General features: G+C 43.5%; 1 protein-coding gene across 1 annotated transcript in view; it reads left to right on the forward strand.

Moving 5' to 3' along the window:
- LOC106600004 (protein unc-13 homolog A) overlaps positions 1–25080 on the forward strand; it is a 94489-nt gene that overhangs the window by 45056 nt on the left and 24353 nt on the right. The window contains exons 9-16 of the mRNA XM_082973093.1: positions 4109–4313; positions 13829–14923; positions 16597–16699; positions 17465–17531; positions 18837–18870; positions 19609–19687; positions 21657–21755; positions 22101–22320. Of these exons, the coding sequence (XP_082829219.1) occupies positions 4109–4313; positions 13829–14923; positions 16597–16699; positions 17465–17531; positions 18837–18870; positions 19609–19687; positions 21657–21755; positions 22101–22320 (1902 nt within the window). The remainder of the gene's footprint in view (positions 1–4108; positions 4314–13828; positions 14924–16596; positions 16700–17464; positions 17532–18836; positions 18871–19608; positions 19688–21656; positions 21756–22100; positions 22321–25080) is intronic.

The raw sequence follows: 25080 nt of genomic DNA on the forward strand, positions 1-25080 counted from the left end.
CCCACAACACGATGCTGCCACCCCCGTGCTTCACGGTTGGGATGGTGTTCTTCGGCTTGCAAGCATCCCCCTTTTTCCTCCAAACATAATGATGGTCATTATGGCCAAACAGTTCTATTTTTGTTTCATCAGACCAGAGGACATTTCTCCACAAAGTACGATCTTTGTCCCCATGTGCAGTTGCAAACCGTAGTCTTGCTTTTTTATGGAGGTTTTGGAGCAGTGGCTTCTTCCTTGCTGAGCGGACTTTCAGGTTATTTTGATATAGGACTTGTGGATATACATACTTTTGTACCTGTTTCCTCCAGCATCTTCACATGGTCCTTTGCTGCTGTTCTGGGATTGATTTGCACTTTTCGCACCAAAAGTACGTTAATCTCTAGGAGACAGAACGCGTCTCCTTCCTGAGCGGTATGACGGCTGCGTGGTTCCATGGTGTTTATACTTGCGTACTATTGTTTGTACAGATGAACGTGGTACCTTCAGGCGTTTGGACATTGCTCCCAAGGATGAACCAGACTTGTGGAGGTCTACCATTTTTTTCTGAGGTCTTAGCTGATTTCTTTTGATTTTCCCATGATGTCAAGCAAAGAGGCACTATGTTTGAAGGTAGGCCTTGAAATACATCCACAGGTACACCTCCAATTGACTCAAATGATGTCAACTATCAGAAGCTTCTAAAGCCAAGACATCATTTTCTGAAATTTTCCAGGCTGTTTAAAGGCACAGTCAACTTAGTGTAAACTTCTGACCCACTGGAATTGAGATACAGTGAAATAATCTGTCTGTAAACAATTGTTGGAAAAATTACTTGTCATGCGCAAAGTAGATGTCCTAACCGACTTGCCAAAACAAACTATAGTTATCAAGAAATTTGTGGTGAGGTTGGAAAAACTAGTTTTAATGACTCCAACATAAGTGTATGTAAACTTCAACTGTATGTAATATAATCTTTGAGAATTAACAATCATCAAAATAAAACAGTCAGGGAGAATTGAAATTCCCAAAACATTGAATTTAGCAGTATTGCTTTTGTTATTATATTTGCGCAAAATAACACAGCATTAGCCATGGCAAAATGTCATAGAAAAAGTTTAACATTTTCTCTCAGCTCCATCGCAAAATGTGTAGAATAATAGGACATTTCTTTAAAACTGCAAAAGTTTCTCTCAGCTCCATGGAGAAATTTGTAGAATTGCAGGAAATTGGCTTTAAAATGCAACAACAAAAATTCTCAACAATTTAGCCATCTGGACAGGCCAACCATGGCCATTGCCTAAACCCCTTTTTGATCCAGAAAAAACCCTGTGATCTTATTCTGAGAAACTGCACAAGTACTTGTCAAATGGTGTCACTCACCATTCACCAATCACTCACCTATTGCCTGTATTAGAGATACAAAGCAGGAAAAATACTGATCCTTGTGTAATTATGAAAATACATTTGAAAATTGTCTCTCCCCAAGGGTAAAGTATTGCTCTGAGCTTTCCTTTGTCAGTTGCATACCTGACCCTGAATTAACCTTGGAAGTCTTCTCATTTATCTTTGTCTCTCTGGCGGATAGACATGCCCCCTTTAAATGTCTTGGAGTTAAAAAAGGAAGAAATCCTTTGTTCTCTTCAAAGCTTTCTGACCTCATTATAATGAGAAATCTGGCCTGGGCTAGAAAAACTGACTATCTGATTGTCAGCTTCTCAGGCAAATGAGAAATAAATGCACTTCCTCAATTAAGAAAGCGAAGTCGAGCTACTTTCTAAATTATATTTCAGACTCTGCTAATGATCCAGCTACATTTTGGGAAATAGTTAATGCACTGAACCGTGGAAACTCCACCAATTTCCTGCCGAATCAAGTTCTGTCTGGCACTGGCATCATTACTGAACAAAGTTAGATAAGTGATACATTTAATTAGCATTTTATCTCTGCAGGCTTCTTATTTGAAAAAATGTAGTGGTTTAACTGACCCTTTTAGTTAGTTTAGTTTAGTCAGACCACTGTCTTCCCCTCTCCCAACCATTAGTTGGCTTCATGGAAACCCTGTCAACCCTACAATAATTTCATACATTTTCTGTTTTTGATGTACTAAATGCCTTGCTAAATTTCATGTAAAAAAAAAAAGAAATCCATTGGGGATGATTCGCTTGACAACTTCATAGTGCAGCTTTCTGCTCCTCTTATTGCGGAATCATTGACACATTTTTTTACTTGATGATTGTCTCTGGTGCTATCCATAAGGTCTGGAAAGTGGCCCATGTTCTCCCCCTTTACAAAGGTGGTGACCCTTAATAATTATTGCCCTATTTGTAAACTTTCTTGCCTAGCTAACATGTTTGAATTCTTGATACAGTATTTCTTAACTTCCAAATCTATTCTAAATGTACATCAGGGGAACTTCAGTCCAGGGCATAGTACCATCACAGCAGCATCGCTGGTTTTACATGATGTCGTAAATTGTTTGGCTAGGAAGAAACACTGTGCTGCTGTATTCATTGACTTGTCTAAAGCGTTCAAAACTGTCATCCACTCTTTACTAATTCAAAGGTTGTCTGAAATTGGCCTGGATCAGGCGTCATGTAACGGTTTAAACACTACCTGACCATCAGGACACTGTGTATTTTTTGATGGGGTTAAGTCAAGTTTCCTTGATATTACGGGTATATTTTAGGTCCTGTACCTGTATGTAGATGACACTGTTGTGCCAAGGTTGCCCGGGCTTTGTCGGAGCTGCAATCTGCCTTTGTTGCTTTGCACATGTTTGCCAATTTACTTAAAAATATGAGGTTTTACGTATATGTACATTGTATGGTGCCCACATTGATCCTGTCCCCTCTTATAAATATCTGCGCATCTGGATTGATGAAAAGTTATCTTTTTAAAACCATATGGATGAGCAGTTGAGAATAAAAATAGGCTTCTTCTCTAGAACTAGATCATGCCTATCCCTGAACAGCCGAAATCAGGTAATTCAGTCAACTTTCCTGCCAGTGCTAGACTACGGTGACACAATATACATGAATGCAGCTGCCACTACACTGAAACCATTAGATGCAGTTTACCACAGCCAACTCCGCTTTATTACGGGCCACAGGTTCAGTACACATTATCGCATCCTAAATCAGAAAGTAGGCTGGCCCTGTTAAGTCTCTCTATTTTTGTTTATAAACATTTTTACATTTTAGTCATTTAGCAGACGATCTTATCCAGAGCAACTTACAGTAGTGAATGCATACAGTTCATACATTTCATTTCATGCATTTGTTTTTGTACTGGCCCCCCGTGGGAATCGAACCCACAACCCTGGCGTTGCACACCATGCTCTACCAACTGAGCCACAGGGAAGGCAAAGCCCTCTTGCATAAACTTCCGACATGCCTTCATTGTTAAATTACAGACATATGAGTCATCAGAACACAGGGATGGCTAACTCTAGAGATCCCGTTGATCTCTACGGAATTAGGTAAATCCGCATTGTTTCTTTTGCGCCCCGTGTATGGAATGATCTGCAGAGCTCTCTGCACCTTGATGCTCTTACCTCTAGGCCAGTTCAAGTTGTTGATGGAGAACATCCATCTTCAGGAATGTCATTGCTTAAATTTCTTGTAAATATTGCATGTTTTTTATTACTTTGTTTTTGTAAATGTTGTATAATTTATATACATGCACGGCTCCCTTGCAAAAGAGGCCTTGGTCTAAATGGGATTTCCCCGTTAAAATAAAGGTTACATAAATTCAGACAAAATCTGAACCAGTCCAAATGAGCTGAGTTTAGACTGTCTGTGTGAGCGACAGTCCCGTATATCCACAATGTAAATGTAGCTTTAGTCTCACCCATTCTCTCCTATACCCACTCTCTCAAGAGGGACAGCTTCACTTTCACTTTCAGGTCTAAGTTAGTCCCTGATTAGAGTGAGAGAAGAGAAAGATTCAGTGTTGCAGACCTCCACACTGTTCATTGACCAGTTATTCTCATAAGTCTGGTTCCGCTCAAGGTTTCTTCCTGCCCCAAGGGAGTTGTCCCTCCCTCCCTTGTCACTGTTCCTCTAGGATAACCAGGGCCCTGATTTTAATTGAATAATAATTGATTGAACGTGTTCCCCCTCCCCTCCAGATGAGGACCCAGACAGTGCTGTGGATGACAGAGACAGTGACTATCGCAGTGAGACCAGTAACGGCATCCCTCCTCCTTACTACACCACGTCCCAGCCCAATGCCTCCGTCCACCAGTACCCCATCAGAGACCAGCAGAACCGCCCCTCCTCCTACCCCCCCTCTAACAGCTGTGACTCCCTCGACTACCATCAGAGGGCCATCAGGTGTGTGCTGTCCTACTCCCCTCTATTTGTTTGCTGCCTGATCTCCTGTTCCAGCTCAGTGCCTGCCTTGCAGGCCTGTTCCCCTCAGGCTGAGGAAAAGACTCACTCCCCTGCCTGGGTTCCATGACTTGTTTCCCTGACTGAGTTCCCTGGCCTGTCTCTCTCTCGCTGTTTCTTCATGCATTATTCAACATACAATCTCATGGTCAATTGTGTGTGTGTGTGTGTGTGTGTGTGTGTGTGTGTGTGTGTGTGTGTGTGTGTGTGTGTGTGTGTGTGTGTGTGTGTGTCCAAAATGTGGCTTGCCTTCTACTTTCCTAAACTAAATACTGTGTACTAATCGTACTGCATACTATTTACAACGTACTGTTTAGTACAAACGTATGCAGTAAGCAACAAATATCAACATACTACTCCATACTGAGAAGGCGAAATGAGTATGACATCGTGGCATTTAAAGCATACACATAATATAGTTCACGAAAGTTTAACTTCATCCAGTTAGCATAATAACATCATTCACATTGTTTCCTATTCTACGGGTATAGTGGGAATGAATACAAACGAATCATCATCACCATAGCATATTTTTTCTTCTCCTCTTTCCTATTAGCCATGTGAGGAATGGCATTCACCTATTTACCTTATAGCCTATAAGCACGGAACAATAATATACATTCCTCAGGCTTGCTGTTTAACCTATGGGTTCACTTTTGCAATTATCACATTCCTCCCTCTCAACCAATGGGTGTACATCTTTGGATGTATTTATATGTCAACTTACCCTCGTTCTCTCAATTGCTGTTTTCGTCAACCATCCACCTCCCCACCAGCTATAATAACTTTAGGACCCGTCATTTTGGGGGGGTTTGATGTAAACACACCAGCCAGCTGGTCTGCGCATGCTCTGAGGACGCGGCTAGGGATGCCGTCTGGGCCAGCAGCCTTGCGAGGGTTTACACATTTAAATGTCTTACTCACGTCAGCCGCAGAGAAGGAGAGGGGGGGCCCGCAGTCCTTGTTAGCGGGCTGTGTCGGTGGCACTGTATTATCCTCAAAGCGGGCAAAGAAGGTGTTTTAGTTTGTCTGGAAGCAAGACGTCGGTGTCCGTGACGTGGCTGGTTTTCTTTTTGTAGTCCGTAATTGCCTGTAGACCCTGCCACATACGTCTCGTGTCTGAGCCGTTGAATTGCGACTCCACTTTGTCCCTATACCAACATTTTGCTTGTTTGATTGCCTTGCGGAGGGAATAACTACACTGTTTATATTCGGCCATATTCCCAGTCCTCTTTCAATGGTTAAATGCGGTGGTTCGCGCTTTCAGTTTTGCGCGAAAGCCGCCATCCATCCATGGTTTTTTGTTAGGGTAGGTTTTAATCGTCACGGTGGGTACAACATCTCCAATGCACTTCCTTATTAACTCACTCACCGAGTCAGCGTAAAGATCAAGGTTATTGTCTGAGGCTGCCCAGAACATTTCCCAGTGCACGTGATCAAAACAATCTTGAAGCATGGATTCCAATTGGTCAGACTAGCGTTGAATGGTTCTAGTCATGGGTACATCCTGTTTGAGTTACTGCCTATAGGACGGTAGGAGCAAGATGGAGTTGTGGTCGGATTTTCCGCATCGCGGAAGTTAGAGTAGCAGTGGTCCAGTGTATTGCCTACACGAGGTGTGTTGTGTTCATTGTCCTGTTGAAAAACAGATGGTAGTTCCCACTAAGCACAAACCAGATGGGATGGCGTATCGCTGCAGAATGCTGTGGTAGCCATGCTGGTTAAGTATGCCTTGAATTCTAAATAAATCACAGTGTCACCAGCAAAGAACCCCCACACCATCGCACCACCTCCACGCTTCACGGTGGGAACCATACATGCGGAGATCATCCGTTCACCTACTCTGTGTTTCACAAAGACACGGCGGTTGGAATCAAAAATCTCAAATTTGGACTCATCAGACCAAAGGACAGATTTCTAATCCTTTCTAATCCTGTCCGTTGCTCGTGTTTCTTGGCGCAAGCAAGTCTCTTCTTTTTATTGGTGTCCTTTTAGTAGTGGTTTCTTTGCAGCAATTCAACCATGAAGGCCTGAGTCAAATAGTCTCCTCTGAACAGTTGATGTTGAGATGTCTGAACTTGAACTCTGTGAAGCATTTATATGGGCTGCAATTTCTGAGGCAGGTAACTCTAATGAACATTTCCTCTGCAGCAGAGGTAACTCTGGGTCTTCCTTTCTTGTGGTGGTCCTCATGAGAGCCAGTTTCATCATAACGCTTGATGGTTTTTGCGACTGCACTTGAAGAAACTATCAAAGTTCTTGAAATTTTCCGGATTGACTGACCTTCATGTCTTAAAGTAATGATGGAGTGTCGTTTCTCTTTTGCTTATTTGAGCTGTTCTTGCCATAATATGGACTTGGTCTTTTACCAAATAGGGGTGGATACTTTGAAGAATCTCAAATATAAAGTATATTTTGATTTGTGCCTTTTATAACGTATTGGAACGAGGGTACCCAACATGAAGTAGCGCGCCAGGTGTCTAATGGGACATCACCGTTCCATGGCTCTTGTTCGGTCAGATCTCCCTCCAGAAGACTCAAAACACTTTGTAAAGGCTGGTGACATCTAGTGGAAGCAATAGGAAGTGCCAAAATATTCCTAAACCCCTGTGTTTTTCAATGGGATAGGTTTAAAATCAATACAACACATCAGGTATCCACTTCCTGTCAGAAAATGTCTCAGGGTTTTGCCTGCCAAATGAGTTCTGTTATACTCACAGACACCATTCAAACAGTTTTGGAAACTTTAGAGTGTTTTCTATCCATATATAATAAGTATATGCATATTCTAGTTACTGGGTAGGATTAGTAACCAGATTAAATCGGGTACATTTTTTTTATCCAGACGTGCAAATGCTGCCCCCTAGACCCAACAGGTTAACACTTTTTTGGCCACTACTGATTCCATATGTGTTATTTCATAGTTTTGATGTCTTCACTGTTATTCTACAATAGTAAAAATAAAGATAAACTCTTGAATGAGTAGGTGTGTCCAAACATTTGACTGGTACTTTACATTGAACAACAGAGCAGCTTTTCGGTATGTTTGGTTATTTCTGTATAACAACAACTCGACGACCAAGTTGGCTATTTTACAGTGGAGGTCAATTGGAAAGAATGTTTGTTTTCCCCAAATTTTGGGAGAGGAGAATTCCTTATTTTTACGTGAATATTGACTCATGAGTATAGGGCTACCTGCCATCACATCTGGCTCCAAGTATCTTCCCTCGGAGACGAGACCATTCCCTAAACTATTTAATAAAATGTCATATTGCATTCCGTCTTTGTTGTTCATTCAGTCAAGCCTATATTGGATTGAACTATAAAACATTCTATTTTCGGATACCCAAAAAGCCTACTATTTAGAATGCAAGTATGGGTATTCGGACATGGCCAGTGAGTGTTTGAGTGTGTCTGTATCCTTTCCTTTACCTTTCTCTCTTCTATGCTCACCCTCTCTCTTGCACCTTCTCCCTCTCTCAATTCAATTCAAGGGACTTTATTGGCATGGGAAACATGTGTTAACATTGCCAAAGCAAGTGAGGTAGATAATATACAAAGTGAAATCAACAATAAAACTTAACAGTAAACATTACACATTCAGAAGTTTCAAAAGAATAAAGACATTGCAAATGTCATATTATGTATATATACAGTGTTGTAACAATGTACAAATGGTTAAAGTACACAAAGGAAAATAAATAAGCATAAATATGGGTTGTATTTACAATGGTGTTTGTTCTTCACTGGTTACCATTTTCTTGTGGCAACAGGTCACAAATCTTGCTGCTGTGATGGCACACTGTGGAATTTCACCCAGTAGATATGGGAGTTTAGCAAAATTGGGTTTTCGAATTCTTTGTGGATCTGTGTAATCTGAGGGAAATATGTGTCTCTAATATGGTCATACATTGGGCAGGAGGTTAGGAAGTGCAGCTCAGTTTCCACCTCATTTTGTGGGCAGTGTGCACATAGCTTGTCTTCTCTTGAGAGCCATGTCTGCCTACGGCGGCGTTTCTCAATAGCAAGGCTATGCTCACTGAGTAGTCAAAGCTTTCCTTAAGTTTGGGTCAGTCACAGTGGTCAGGTATTCTGCCACTGTGTGCTCTCTTTTTAGGGCCAAATAGCATCCTAGTTTGCTTTGTTTTTTTGTTAATTCTTTCCAATGTGTCAAGTAATTTATCTTTTTGTTTTCTCATGATTTGCTTGGGTCTAATTGTGCTGCTGTCCTGGGGCTCTGTGGGCTGTGTTTGTGTTTGTGAACAGAGCCCCAGGACCAGCTTGCTTAGGGAACTCTTCTCCAGGTTCATCTCTCTGTAGGTGATGGCTTTGTTATGGAAGGTTTGGGAATCGCTTCCTTTTAGGTGGTTGTAGAATTGAACGTCTCTTTTCTGGATTTTGATAATTAGAGGGTATCGACCTAATTCTGCTCTGCATGCATTATTTGGTGTTGTACACAAATGATATTTTTGCAGAATTCTGCATGCAGAGTCTCAATTTGGTGTTTGTCCCATTTTGTGAAATCTTGGTTGGTGAGCGGACCCCAGACCTCACAACCGTAAAGGGCAATGGGTTCTGTGACTGATTCAAGTATTTTTAGCCAGATCCTAATTGGTATGTTGAATTTTATGTTTCTTTTGATGGCATAGAATGCCCTTCTTGCCTTGTCTCTCAGATCGTTCACAGCTTTGTGGAAGTTACCTGTGGCGCTGAGGTTTAGGCCAAGGTATGTATGGTTTTTTGTGTGCTCTAGGGCAACGGTGTCTAGATGGAATTTGTATTTGTGGTCCTGGCGACTGGACCTTTTTTGGAACACCATTATTTTGGTCTTACTGAGATTTACTGTCAGAGCCCAGGTCTGGCAGAATCTGTGCAGAATATCTAGGTGCTGCTGTAGGCCCTCCTTGGTTGGTGACAGAAGCACCAGATCATCAGCAATCAGTAGACATTTGACTTCAGATCCTAGTAGGGTGAGTCCGGGTGCTGCAGACTTTTCTAGTGCCCGCACCAATTCGTTGATATATATGTTGAAGAGGGTGGGGCTTAAGCTGCATCCCTGTCTCACCCCACGGCCCTGTGGGAAGAAATGTGTGTTTTTTGCCTTTTTTAACCGCACACTTGTTGTTTGTGTACATGGATTTTATAATGTCGTATGTTTTACCCCCAACACCACTTTCCATCAATTTGTATAGCAGACCCTCGTGCCAAATTGAGTCGAAGGCTTTTTTGAAATCAACAAAGCATGAGAAGACTTTGCCTTTGTTTTGGTTTGTTTGTTTGTTTGTTTGTCAATTAGGGTGTGCAGGATGAATACATGGTCTGTTGTACGGTAATTTGGTAAAAAGCCAATTTGACATTTGCTCAGTGCATTGTTTTCACTGAGGAAATGTACGAGTCTGCTGTTAATGATAATGCAGAGGATTTTCCCAAGGTTGCTGTTGACGCATATCCCACGGTAGTTATTGGGGTCAAATTGTCTCCACTTTTGTGGATTGGGGTGATCAGTCCTTGGTTCCATATATTGGGAAAGGTGCCAGAGCTAAGGATGATGTTAAAGAGTTTTAGTATAGCCAATTGGAATTTGTTGTCTGTATATTTGATCATTTCATTAAGGATACCATCAACACCATATGCCTTTTTGGGTTGGAGGGTTTTTATTTTGTCCTGTAGCTCATTCAAGGTAATTGGAGAATCCAGTGGGTTCTGGTAGTCATTAATAGTTGATTCTAAGATTTGTATTTGATCATGTATATGTTTTTACTCTTTGTTATAGAGCCAAAAAGATTGGAGAAGTGGTTTACCCATACATCTCAATTTTCGATAGATAATTCTTCGTGTTGTTTATTTAGTGTTTTCCAATTTTCCCAGAAGTGGTTAGTCTATGGATTCTTCAATTACATTGAGCTGATTTCTGACGTGCTTGCTGTTCCTTCTTTTTCCGTAGTGTATTTCTGTATTGTTTTAGTGATTCACCGTAGTGACGGCGTAGACTCAGGTTTTCCGGGTCTCTATGTTTTTGGTTGGACAGGTTTCTCAATTTCTTTTTTAGATTTTTGCATTCTTCATCAAACCATTTGTCATTGTTGTTCGTTTTCTATTTGAGATTTTTAGATTAGATAGGGAAGCTGAGAGGTCAAATATACTGTTAAGATTTTCTACTGCCAAGTTTACACCTTCACTATGAATTTGTTGTTGCCTAATTTGTTTTTTGGTAGGTTTCCAAACTGCATTCCTTCCATCTATAGCATGTCTTAATGTTACTCAGTTCCTTTGGCTTTGATGCCTCATGATTGAGTATTGCTCTGTTCAAGTAGACTGTGATTTTGCTGTGGTCTGATAGGGGTGTCAGTGGGCTGACTGTGAACGCTCTGAGAGACTCTGGGTTGAGGTCAGTGATAAAGTAGTCTACAGTACTACTGCCAAGAGATGCGCTATAGGTGTACAGTGGGGGGGGGGGAAGTATTTGATCCCCTGCTGATTTTGTACGTTTGCCCACTTACAAAGAAATTATCAGTCTATAATTTTAATGGTAGGTTTATTTGAACAGTGAGAGACAGAATAACAACAAAAGAATCCAGAAAAACGCATGTCAAAAATGTTATAAAATTATTTGCATTTTAATGAGGGAAATAAGTATTTGACCCCTCTGCAAAACATGACTTAGTACTTGGTGGCAAAACCCTTGTTGGCAATCACAGAGGTCAGACGTTTCTTGTAGTTGACCACCAGGTTTGCACACATCTCAGGAGGGATTTTGTCCCACTCCTCTTTGCAGATCTTCTCCAAGTGATTAAGGTTTTGAGGCTGACGTTTGGCAACTCGAACCTTCAGCTCCCTCCACAGATTTTCTATGGGATTAAGGTCTGGAGACTGGCTAGGCCACTCCAGGACCTTAATGTGCTTCTTCTTGAGCCACTCCTTTGTTACCTTGGCCGTGAGTGTTGGGTCATTGTCATGCTGGAATACCCATCCACGACCCATTTTCAATGCCCTGGCTGAGGGAAGCATGTTCTCACCCAAGATTTAACGGTACATGGCCCCGTCCATCGTCCCTTTGATGCGGTGAAGTTGTCCTGTCCCCTTAGCAGAAAAACACCCCCAAAGCATAATGTTTCCACCTCCATGTTTGACGGTGGAGATGGTGTTCTTGGGGTCATAGGCAGCATTCCTCCTCCCCCAAACACGGCGAGTTGAGTTGATGCCAAAGAGCTCCATTTTGGTCTCATCTGACCACAGCACTTTCACCAATTGTCCTCTGAATCATTCAGATGTTCATTGGCAAACTTCAGACGGGCATGTATATGTATTCTTGAGCAGGGGGACCTTGCGGGCACTGCAGGATTTCAGTCCTTCACTGCGTAGTGTGTTACCAATTGTTTTCTTTGTGACTATGGTCCCAGCTGCCTTGAGATCATTGACAAGATCCTCCCGTGTAGATCTGGGCTGATTCCTCACCGTTCTCATGATCATTGCAACCCCTCAAGGTGAGATCTTGCATGGAGCCCCAGGCCGAGGGATATTGACAGTTATTTTGTGTTTCTTCCATTTGCGAATAATCGCACCAAATGTTGTCACCTTCTCACCAAGCTGCTTGGCGATGGTCTTATTGCCCATTCCAGCCTTGTGTAGGTCTACAATCTTGTCCCTGACATCCTTGGAGAGCTCTTTGGTCTTGGCCATGGTGGAGAGTTTGGAATCTGATTGATTGATTGCTTCTGTGGACAGGTGTCTTTTTTACAGGTAACAAGCTGTGGTTAGAAGCACTCCCTTTAAGAGTGTGCTCCTAATCTCAGCTCGTTACCTGTATAAAAGACACCTGGGAGCCAGAAATCTTTCTGATTGAGAGGGGGTCAAATACTTATTTCCCTCATTAAAATGCAAATCAATTTATAACATTTTTGACATGCGTTTTTCTGGATATTTTTGTTGTTATTCTGTCTCTCACTGTTCAAATAAACCTACCATTAAAATTATAGACTGATCCTTTCTTTATCAGTGGGCAAATGTACAAAATCAGCAATGGATCAAATACTTCTTTCCCCCACTGTACCTACCATCTCCTCGAAGCCTACCATTGACTATGTACATACCCAGCGTGCGACAGAGCTGCAGGAGTTGTGACCCGTTTTTGTTGGTTATGTTGTCATAGTTGTGCCTAGGGGGGCATAAGGGGGAGGGAATGCTGTCACCTGCAGGCAGGTGTTTGTCCCCTTGTGTGCTGAGGGTGCCAGGTTCTTGTCCGGTTCTGGCATTTAGGTCACCACAGACTAGTACATGTCCCTGGGCCTGGAAATGATTGATTTCCCCCTCCAGGATGGAGAAGCTGTCTTCATTAAAGTATGGGGATTCTAGTGGGGGGATATAGGTAGCACACAGGAGGACGTTTTTCTCTGTGAAGATAATTTCCTTTTGAATTTCTAGCCAATTGTAAAATGTTCCTGTTTTGATTAATTTAATGGAGTGAGTTAGGTCTGCTCTATACCAAATTAGCATACCCCCTGAGTCCCTTCCCTGTTTCACACCTGGTAGTTTGGTGGATGGGACTACCAGCTCTCTGTAACCTAGAGGGCAACCAGTGGGTCCGTCTCCTCTATACCAGGTTTCTTGCAGGATGACAATGTCTGTATTACCGATTTCTTTGGTGAAGTCCAGGTTCCTGCTCTTTAGGCCAAAGGCAGATGCCCTCAGGCCTTGGATATTCCAGGATGCGATAGTGAAGGCTTTGTGTTCCATAAAGTGTCCAATGTTGTTGGTCGTGTGGTTTGGCCTCAGGCCAGTAAGTGTGAGCAGAGCCTGCTGAGCATCTGGTACATGCCATTGGCTTGGGCTAGTGTAAGAGTGGGGGTTGGGCCTGTTTGCCCGCTCACTGCCTGGGCGTATGTATGACTTCCATGTTGAGGCCCTGTTTGCGGGGGTGGGGTGCATGGGGTGGGCAGGACGGGCATAGGTCTGATCTGAGGGGGCCTAAATGGGGTGTGGGCATGGTTGACTTGGGGGGATGTTGATTGGTTGGGGTGAGGGTGTGATAGCTTAATTTATCATGGAGTATACTGTAAATACTCTTGTTTGTTCCCTGTGAGGATGCTTGTTCTTTGTAAATTGTCAGCTTTCTGGAGGCCCCTCACTTTCCTGTTCTACTCTAATTCTTTCTTTCTCTCTCTCTCTATTCCCCGTATTTATCTCTCTGTCTGATACTGCTGTCGCAATTAACTCTCATTGATTAAGCATCAGTTTTACCTTCACGGTCAGGTGTTATAGCAGAGCGTTTTACTATTGCTCAGGGATGCTCTGGACATGGTGTACCTCAGGAAAGTCTCTCTGTCCCTCCATGTTGGTTACTGCTTCTTCTTCTTTTTTCCTTCCTTCCCTCTTCCGTGTTCCTCCACCCTGTCTCTCATCCTCTCTCCACATTCTCACTTTATCTTCCTTTCCCTGTCTTGCTCCCCCTTCCTCTCCAGTCCGATGGGAAGCTATGCATCGTCGGCAGAGTTGAGTCACTGCAGCAGCCAGCTGAGTGAGGAGGAGTACGGCCCGGAATACAGAGAGAGAGACCCTTATGATGAGAATGACTCCTACCACTCCTGCCACTCCTCTGTCAGCTACAGCAAAGGTTCTCCTGACTGGGACCCCGATGAGACCCAGGGGGCGTACAGTGACGAGGGGGGCTACAGTAAGGACGGGGGCGAGGAGGGGGCCATCTATGAGGAGGATGACGGGGGTCTGTATGAGGAAGAGGTGGCGTATGAAGGAGAGGAGGGGCACATATATGACGATGAGGATTACCTTCTGGATGTGACCCACAGTGAGGATATAGAGGTCCCCTACACCCCTACCCCCACCAGCACGGCACCCCCCACACTGGACGTCCCAGGTGCTTCTAGACCGCCCCTGCAGAAACAGCCCTCTCTGCATCAACAGCCCTCTCTGCATCAACAGCAGGCGCCACCCAGCCAACCGCCCAGCCATGCCCCAAATCAGGCCCACCCTCCGGGCATGGCTCCAGGAGGACAACCCCCGGGACAGCCACCCACCCAGGCCCCTCAAGCCCAGTCTCATCCCCAGCCAGCCCCTGCTCCAGCCCAGTCCTTCTTCTCCATGGCCAAACCCTTCTCAGCAGCAGTAACAGGCCTGGCCTCCTCTTTCCTGTCTTCTGGAGTCCCTACTGCCCAACCTGCTCAGGCTCACCCCCCAGCTTCACAACCCCAGCCCCAGTCTGCCTCCTCCATCTCCCCATCTCACCCCGCCACTGCCTCCCCTCCCCCCCATGGGCCCCAGTCCACAACCACTGGCCCCCCCTCTCAGCTGACCCCCTCCACTGCCTCTCCCTCTCAGGCCCAGCCCCTTGCCCCTACAACCACCCAATCAGAGGGCCCTGATGCCGAACCCCCCCTGCCGGAGGACCAACTCCTCCTAGAGGAAGACAAATCCCTTCCCCAAACAATTAGGACCCCCACCCCGACAGAGGAGGAGCACCACATGGAAGATGAGGACCAGCGGTATGACGAGACTCACCCCCCCACCCCCGTAGAGGAGGAGGAGCCCATCCCAGAGAGGTAAACCCCCATCTCAAATCCTTTTCTGTTTTCCATACGCAGAAGGGGCTTTGTTTATTGGGCCACCATATTGGGTGGACTGTGAAAAAGCACATAGAGGTGCGTCAAATATGGCCCCCTATTCCCTTCCAGTGCACTACTTTTGACCAGGGACCTTTTGACGAAGTGTCTTGATGAACCCCCTTAAAAACACATTTTAAAAAAAACATGCCTTTCCTGAAATAACACTTGCACTTGTCTTTTCCTACTAGCACTGACTGCTGATAGATGCTTTGTTGAGGACAAAATGTACTTACTCTGACTGTGATATGTGGTTGTCTCACCTAACTACACTACATAACTATAAGTATGTGGAACCCTGCTCGTCAAACATGTAATTCCAAAATCATAGGTGTTAATATGGAGTTGGTCCCCCCTTTGCTGCTATAACAGCCTCTACTCTTCTGGGAAGGCTTTCCACTAGATGTTGGAACATTGCTGCAGGGTTTGCTTCCATTCAGCTACGAGAGTATTAGAGTATTAGTACTGATGTTCGGTGATTAGGCCTGGCTCGCAGTCGGCATTCCAATTCATCCCAAAGGTGTTCGATGGGGTTGAGGTCAGGGCTCTGTGCAGGCCAGTCATGTTCTTCCACACCGATCTTGAAAAACTATTTATGTATGGACCTCGCTTTGTGCACGAGGGCATTGTCATGCTGAAACAGGAAGGGCCTTCCCCAAACTGTTGCCACAAAGTTGGAAGCATAGAATCGTCAAGAATGTCATTGTATGCTGCAGCGTTAAGATTTCCCTTCACTGGAACCATGAAAAACAGCCCCAGACCATTATTCCTCCTCCACCAAACTTTACAGTTGGCACTATGCATTCGGGCAGATAGCGTTCTCCTGATATCCGCCAAAACCAGATTCGTCCGTCGGACTGCCAGATGATGAAGCGTGATTAATCACTCCACTGTTCCAGAATCCAATGGTGGCGGGCGTGACACCACTCCAGCCAACGCTTGGCATTGCGCATGGTGATCTTGTGTGCGGCTGATTGGCCATGGAAACCCATTTCATGAAGCTCCCGACAAACAGTTATTGTGCAGACGTTGCTCCCATTGGCAGTTTGGAACTTGGTAGTGAGTGTTGCACCCAAGGACAGATGATTTTTACACCCTACGCGCTACAGCACTCGGCGTTTCCGTTCTGTGAGCTTGTGTGGTATCCACTTCGCGGCTGAACCGTTGTTGCTCCTCTGACGTTTCCCTTCACAAAAACAGCACTTACAATTGAGTGGGGCAGCTCTATCAGTGCAGAAATGTGACGAACTGACTTGTTGGATAGGTGGCATCCTATGATGATGCCACATTGAAAGTCACTGAGCTCTTCAGTAAGGCTCTGCCAATGTTTGTCTATGGAGATTGCTTGGCTGTGTGCTCGATTTTTATACACCTGTCAACGACGGTGTGGCTGAAAGAGCCAAATCCACTAACTTTATGGGATGTCCACGTACTTTTGTGTATATATAGTGTACCTTAAGATGAATGCACGAACTGTAAGTCGCTCTGGATAAGAGCATCTGCTAAATGACTAAAATGTACAAATGTTCAAAAGTAATGCACTATATAGGGACAAGGGGGCAATTTCGGCCCCAGATATAGAGTTGTTCTCAGACCTGCTCTTATCCTTGTAGTCCTCCTGTTGATGAGGAGCCCAAGGAGCCGGTGGACCCGTCCGTAAGGGCTAGGGAGAACTGGCGACGAATCATCGACAAGGTCCAACAGCAGCTTCGAGAGGTAAGGTATCACACTCAAACCTTGTTCACATGTCCCAGTCCTATACTACTGGCCCAATCCCTGTGTACTACTGTCCCTACGCCTGATCCAGCCCCAGTCATATCCACATCCCTAAGCCTAACCTCAACTTCAACCCCAGCCCTATCGCCGATCCTCTTGTCCTATCCCCCAGCCCCAGCTCCTAACCCTTGCCTAACACGCCAGCCCTAAATTCAGCCCCGGTCCTATCTAGTCTACCAACCCACTCCTACCAGCCTTGTTTCCAGCCCCAGTCCCATCCAAAGTGCTTCATCCAGGTGTGGAGAAGAAGAGAGGGGACAGTAGCAGAAACATTCTAAAGGTCTCTAAGTACTTTCTGCACAGCTTTCAAAAATGAATGTGATATGCATTATTTAATCCAAAAGCTAGAGTGAATGGGTTCCTGAGAGTATTTTGAAAGTACATTTAGACACCAGTGCAGACCTAATGTGTCTCACAGCATACAATCAATATTTTAAATGATCTGAAAATACATTTTCTATAGATGGTGGTGCACATTTTCCCTTAGTATGGAGAAGAACTCACTCAACTCTCTTTCAGTCTCACGCAACTGCTAAAACATTGTTTTGATTTATCAGTTTTCTCACATTTATTCACATATCATTTTGCTAATCATTCTGTTTTAATTGAATGAATAAACACTTGCTTTGATGTTTTATGTGGGTTTTGTCACTTTGCTTTTTTTCCCCCTTTTTCATTTGTCCCACTACTTTGTTTTCTTTCCAGTTTCATGTCATTGCCATAGCGATACTCGCATGCACTCTGGTCGGCCATGATTGGAGCAGATTGACAGGTGGGTACAATGATTGGTTGCGCAAGAGAATGGTGGACTTGTTGGCCAATGATTTTCCGTTAATGTCCTGCGGTGGACACATTTTCACTTCAATCTTCAATTTCACTTCATAACAACTATGCTGTATTGTCTTGTACAATGTTTAATTTGTTTGAATTTCATGGTTTGAATACTCTGCACATTCATTATTATGATTTTATAACTGTAACAATCTCCAAGCTCGTAGGCGTTAACTACAGTCAGGTGAACTTGGCAAGAAACTTTTCCATCAATACGCTTACAAAATCAATCAATAACATTTTACTTTTTTATACCTGTTTATGTTTTTATGCAGTTGGAATTAATTTTCCTTTCAGTATTTATTCATTATATTTTTTCTTCAAGTCTATGTGTTTAAGAAGGGCCTGTGCAGATTCAATCTGGCTTTCAATAAAACCAGACAAACAGCGTTAGGATGTGGGAGGCAGAATCCCAAGGTTGAATGAGTAACAAGTCTCTCTTTCTCTCTGGTATTTCTCTGACCCTGAGCTGGAGGATGGGAGTCTGAATGTGTGACGAGGGCCGTAGCTAGCGCGAGATAGAAGTACATTTGATTGATGTGACATTCTGTTCAGTTAATGCTACAGTCTGGAACTGGTAGATCTGTGTTTTGACTTTTGAATTAGTGATATATAGCCATTGATCCTTGAAGAATATATCTGGGGGGTTTTCTTCAGAATCATAGACTGTCGCTTTAATAATACATATAGATCTATGGCAGAGCTGCTCAATTCCAGGCCTTGAGGGACAAAGAAAGGCTGGTTTTCTTTTCTCCTTTGTGGTTGATTGATCAATTTATGTAATTGATTGGACAGAGAGTTCACTCACCTGGAGTTCTGAATGGGTTCTTTAGTAGAAGGTCTCTATAGAAGTGATTTCACAGTTTATTAGGTCTAATTTAGCTCTCTGACAGAAGGAAAGAGCTGGAGAGGGTGGGAGGGAGAGGGAAAGAGAAAAATAAAGACATTGAGAGAGGAAGATGAATAGATAGTGCAGCTTTATGGATGTTGTCGGAGGTAGTCATCAGTGGTGGAGATGGTCTTGATTTCCCAGTTAGGGGGCTCGGGGGCATCTTCCCCCACCAAAAAAATATATAATTTACCAGCTAAATGCTGTCCTCTGGTGCACTCTGGACATGCTCTGCATATGGAGGAAATTGATTTCAAACATTTTGTGAAAGATTTTCATCACCCAGATATAACTGTACTCTTCCCTCCCTCCCTCCCTCCTGGTCTTTCTCTCTCCCTCTTCCCCCTCTTTCTCCAGGCACGAGGAGAGACATCCAATTCCTTGTGGTTTGGTAAAGGAGGGTGAGTTACCCATCACTGCTCACAACAAAAGATCACATACAGTAACTACCACTCTACCACGGCAGCTCAGTGCAGTTACCACAATGAGATTTACATACTTACAGTAAATGCTATACTAACTAGCGTAGTACAGCGATCAATAAATAAATGATTGCCACTACTGTGAATATGTAATACTGTATAGTGTACATTTTCAGATTTTCCTCTTAAAATAGAGGATAGTTTCATCCACTGGCTCCAGTCCAGTGTGTATTGACCGATGGGCTGGGTGCCCTAAGTGGACTGGCAGCTCATTTGTAAATGGCAGACCTTATTTTAGAGTGTGACCGCGGCGGCATTGAAAGTAACCAGCCCAATATATGCACAATCAGTTAGCCAAATACACATCTGGCTGCTCATTCATTCAGGTGGAGTATTTCTTGCATATAGACATTTGATACTCCTTATTCACCTTGGTTTCACTGTTCAAATGAGTATGGCCAGGAAGTGACCACCCTCTCAAGGGCTTCATGTATAGAATAGGATAATTATTAGATTAGTCATACATTATTGTCTGGTTTTAAAAGTAAATGGCAATAAAAAATAAAAAAAAACATCTGGAGCACCTTATCATCATTTCACTTCAACAAAATAGTCTAAACTTATCCGTAGCAGCGGATATAGGTCTGAGGGGTATACAGTATATTTGTTGCCTAGTGTATAACAGTAAGGTTGTTTTACCTGCTCAGGGTAGGAGAGGTTCTGTACAGCATCGACAGCATGCCTGACCTACGCAAGAAGAAAGGCCCCACCCTGGTCAGAGACCTCGTAAGAGACCCCACACACACACACACACACACACACACACACCACAGCAACTTTACCTTGGCACATGCCATCCCCTCCGCCTCCCCCTTTTGGAATCATTACTGCCATTATTGGCCTTTCTGTCTGTTCAGTTTCCTCTGCAGCACTCTGGGGACCTAGCTCCCTCCCACAGACATCACACCCGCTCACTCTTTAGCCAGCCTTATGTCCTGGGAAATTGTGAAACCATGACACAAAATGAGGGATTACCATTTTGCAGTGGATGGTGTGACAGGAAGTCTATAGCCATGACTCTAACTGTGGCATCCTCCGCCTGAGTCATATAGCTGTCAGGCAGCGAATAAGATGCCTACGTACGTAAAAGGAGGAAGAGGGCAGAATATATTAAAAGCTAAAAGCTGTTTAACACACGCACACACACACTCATTTACATACACACCCTCTGCCCCTTTCTCCTTTCTTAATCATTGTATATCAACATCTATCACATGCCACTCAACGAGACATGAGTATAAATCAATATGCCATATACAATTCTGATATGGTGTTTGTTTGCTAACATATGTTCCCTCTTCCCCTTCCCTTGCCTCTCTCTACTTCTGTCATGCAGTTACAGGCCATGGTAAGTACCTGTACCAACACATATACAGTACCACTCAAAAACCCTTGTAAACATAATAGCCATACTTTAATTACACTATATATACAAAAGTAGGTGGACACCCCTTCAAATGAGTGGATTTGGCTATTTCGGCCACACCCGTTGCTGACAGGTGTATAAAATTGGGCACACCACCATGCAATCTCCATAGACAAACATTGGCACTAAAATGGCCTTACTGAAGAGCTCAGTGACTTTCAAAGTGGCACCATCATAGGATGCCAACTTTCAAACAAGTCAGTTTGTCATATTTCTGCCTTGCTAGAGCTGCACCAGTCAACTAACTATAAGTGATGTTATTGTGAAGTGGAAATGTCTAGGAGCAACAACGGCTCAGCCACGAAGTGGTAGGGCACACAAACTCACAGAATGGGACCACCAAGTGCTGAAGCGCATAGCGCGTAAAAATCGTCTGTCCTCGGTTGCAACACTGAGTTCCAAACTGCCTCAGGAAGCAACGTCAGCACAAGAACTGTTCGTCGGGAGCTTCATGAAATAGATTTCCATGGCCGAGCAGAAGCACACAAGCCTAAGATCATCATGTGCAATGCCAAGCGTCGGTTGGAGTGGTGTAAAGCTTGCCGCCATTGGACTCTGGAGCAGTGGACACACGTTCTCTGAAGTGATGAATCACACTTCACCATCTGGCAGTCCGACCGACGAATCTGGGTTTGGCGGCTGCCAGGAGAACGCTATCTGCCCGAATGCATAATGCCAACTGTAAAGTTTGGTGGAGGAGGAATAGTGGTCTGGGGCTGTTTTTCATGGTTTGGGCTAGGCCCCTTAGTTCCACTGAGGAAAATCTTAACGCTACAGCATACAATGACATTCTAGACAATTCTGTGCTTCCAACTTTGTTTCAACAGTTTGGGGAACGCCCTTTCCTGTTTCAGCATGAAAAATGGCCAGGTGCACAAAGCGATGTCCATACAGAAATGGTCTGTTGAGATCGGTATGGATGAACTTGACTGGCCTGCACAGAACCTTGACCTCAACCCCATCGAACACCTTTGGGATGAATTGGAACACTGACTGCGAGCCAAGCCTAATCGCCCAATATTAGTGCCCAACCTCACTGCCCAACCTCACTGATGCTCTTGTGAATGAATGGAAGAAAGTCCATGCAGCAATGTCCCAACATCTAGAGGAAAGCCTTCCCAGAAGAGTCGAGGCTGGAGCAACTCCATATTAATGCCCATGATTTTGGAATGAGATTTTCACATACTTTTGGTCATGTAGGTTCAAGGCTCAAATTTAATCTATCGTTTTCTCTCTCTCTCTCTCCCTCCCTCCCGTTCTTGATCTCTATTCGCCCCCCCCCCCCTCCAGTCTATGGCCTCTCAGAACGCTCGGAAGGCTGGGATCACCACAGCGATGGCCTGCAGCACCCTTGGCAATGAGGACCTGGTGGGTCACACAACTTATGACCTCAACGTGTCTCAGCACAGCTAAAAAATATCCATTCAGTTTAATTCTCATTTCAATCAACTTTATTATTATCCCCAAGGGGCAACTTTCACCGGTGGAACATAACACTTTGAAAAGAAAATGTAGCCGACCACACTTTTTACTGCTGAAATGCAATTGATTTATTAAACAACCAAGGTTTTTGACAGCTAACTGCCTTCATCAGACAATGTGCATGTATAATTAATACCATATTCCTCTCTCTGCCACTCTCTCTCTCTCTGCCTCTTTCTCTCCCTCTTTTTTGCATTCTCTCTCCCCCCTCTCCTTCCATCCCTTCTGCAGAAGAGTCATGTGTACAAGAAGACCCTACAGGCTCTGATCTACCCCATCTCCTGCACCACGCCCCATAACTTTGAGGTGTGGACGGCCACCACACCCACCTACTGCTACGAGTGTGAGGGGCTGCTGTGGGGCATCGCCCGCCAGGGCATGAGGTGCTCCGAGTGCGGGGTCAAATGTCACGACAAGTGCCAGGACCTTCTCAATGCCGACTGCCTGCAGAGTAAGGAACATACATGTGCACACACACGAACACATGCACAAGCATTTCGCTACACTTGCGTTAACATCGGCTAACCATGTGTATGTGACCAAAACAATTTATATTTGACATACGGTACCAGTCAAAGGTCTGGACACACCTACTCATTCCAGGGTTTTTCTTTATTTTTACTATTTTTTACATTGTAGATTAATACTGAAGACATCAAAACTATGAAATAACACATGTGGAGTCATGTAGTAACCAAAAAAGTGTTAAATAAATGAACATTTATTTTATATTTGAAATTCTTCAAAGTAGCCACCCTTTGCCTTGATGACAGCTTTGCACACTCTTGGCATTCTCTCAATCAGCTTCATGAGGTAATCACCTGGAATGCATTTCAATTAACCTCTTACATCTAGACGTTCCGCTAGCGGAACACCTGCTCCATTATCCAATGATGGGCGTGGCGCGAAATACAAACTCCTCTAAAATACAAAAACTTCAATTTTTCAAACATATGACTATTTCACAGCATTTTAAAGATAAGACTCTCCTTTATCTAACCACACTGTCCGATTTCAAAAAGGCTTTACAACGAAAGCAAAACATTAGATTATGTCAGCAGAGTACCAAGCCAGAAATAATCAGACACCCATTTTTCAAGCTAGCATATAATGTCACAAAAACCTAGAAGACAGCTAAATGCAACACTAACCTTTGATGATCTTCATCAGATGACAACCCTAGGACATTATGTTATACAATACATGCATGTTTTGTTCAATCAAGTTCATATTTATATCAAAAACCAGCTTTTTACATTAGCATGTGACGTTCAGAACTAGCATACCCCCCGGAAACTTCCGGGGAATTCGCTAACATTTTACTAAATTACTCACGATAAACGTTCACAAAAAGCATAACAATTATTTTAAGAATTATAGATACAGACCTCCTCTATGCACTCGATATGTCCGATTTTAAAATAGCTTTTTGGTGAAAGCACATTTTGCAATATTCTAAGTACATAGCCCAGGCATCACGGGCTAGTTATTTAGACACCCAGCAAGTTTAGCACTCACCAATATCAGCTTTACTATTATAAAAGTTTCATTACCTTTTGTTGTCTTCGTCAGAATGCACTCCCAGGACTGCTACTTCAATAACAAATGTTGGTTTGGTCCAAAATAATCCATCGTTATATCCGAATAGCGGCGTTTTGTTCGTGCGTCCCAAACACTATCTGAAATGGTAAATCAGGGTCGTGTGCAATTCGTGACAAAAAAAATCTAAATATTCCATTACCGTACTTCGAAGCATGTCAACCGCTGTTTAAAATCCATTTTTATGCCATTTTTCTCGTAAAAAAGCGATAATATTCCGACCAGGAATCTCCTTTTAGCTAAACTGAGGAAAGTAAACAAAGCTTTCGGTCGACGCGGGCACGAGCCTGAGTCTCACAGTACTGTAACCAGCCACTACCCAAACGCGCTACTTTGTTTCAGCCAGAGCCTGCAAAGCCACGATTCAGCTTTTTACCGCCTTCTGAGACCCTATGGCAGCCGTAGGAAGTGTCACGGGACAGCTAAGATCCTCACTCTTCAATAAACAGAGACAAGAAGAACGACACCTTGTCAGACAGGCCACTTCCTGCCTGAAACCTTGTCAGGTTTTTGCCTGCCAAATGAGTTCTGTTATACTCACAGACACCATTCAAACAGTTTTAGAAACTTTGGAGTGTTTTCTATCCATATGTAATAAGTATATGCATATTCTAGTTACTGGGTAGGAGTGGTAACCAGCTTAAATCGGGTATGTTTTTTATCCAGCCGTGAAAATACTGCCCCCTAGCCATAACAGGTTAACAGGTGTGCCTTGTTAAAAGTTAATTTGTGGAATATCTTTATTTCTTAATGCGTTTGCGTCTTAACGCTAGCGTCCCACCTCGACAACAGCCAGTGAAATTGTAGGTTGCCAAATTCAAACAACAGAAATCCCATAATTAAAATTCCTCAAACATACAAGTATTATACACCATTTTAAAGATAAACTTCTTGTTAATCCAACCACCGTGTCCAATTTCAAAAAGTCTTTACGGCGAAAGCACACCATGCGATTATGTTAGGACAGCGCCTAGCCACAAGAAACCATACAGACATTTTCCATCCAAGGAGAGGACTCACAAAAGTCAGAAATAGCGATTAAATTAATCACTTACCTTTGATCTTCATCTGGTGGCACTCCCAGGACTCCATGTTACACAATAAATGTTCGTTTTGTTCGATAATATCCCTCTTTATGTCCAAAAAACTATTTTGTTGGTGCGTTTAGTTCAGTAATCCAAAGGCACAAAGCGCAAACCCAGACGAAAAGTCAAAAAAGTACAATAAAAGTTCGTAGAAACATGTCAAACGATGTTTCAAATCGATCCTCAGGTTGTTTTTGTCATGAATAATCAATAATATTTCAACCAGACAAAAGCTTTGTCAATAGAAAAGGAGTAAAAGCCTGAAACAATGCCTAAAGACTGGCCACATGTAGAAGACGCCATTAGAGATCGTGAACTGGGTCCTAAGTCTTTGTATGGTGGATAGACTTTCAATGGAAAAACAGCCTTTCAAAATAATAGTACTTCCTGGATGGGTTTTCCTCAGTTTTTCACCTGCCATATCAGTTCTGTTATACTCACAGACATTATTCTAACAGTTTTGGAAACTTTAGAGTGTTTTCTATCCAAATGTACCAATTATATGCATATCCTAGCTTCTGGGCCTG

The sequence above is a fragment of the Salmo salar genome, chromosome 03, assembly GCF_965601325.2.
Source record: "Salmo salar chromosome 03, fSalSal1, whole genome shotgun sequence".
NCBI classification, from domain to species: Eukaryota; Metazoa; Chordata; class Actinopteri; order Salmoniformes; family Salmonidae; genus Salmo; species Salmo salar.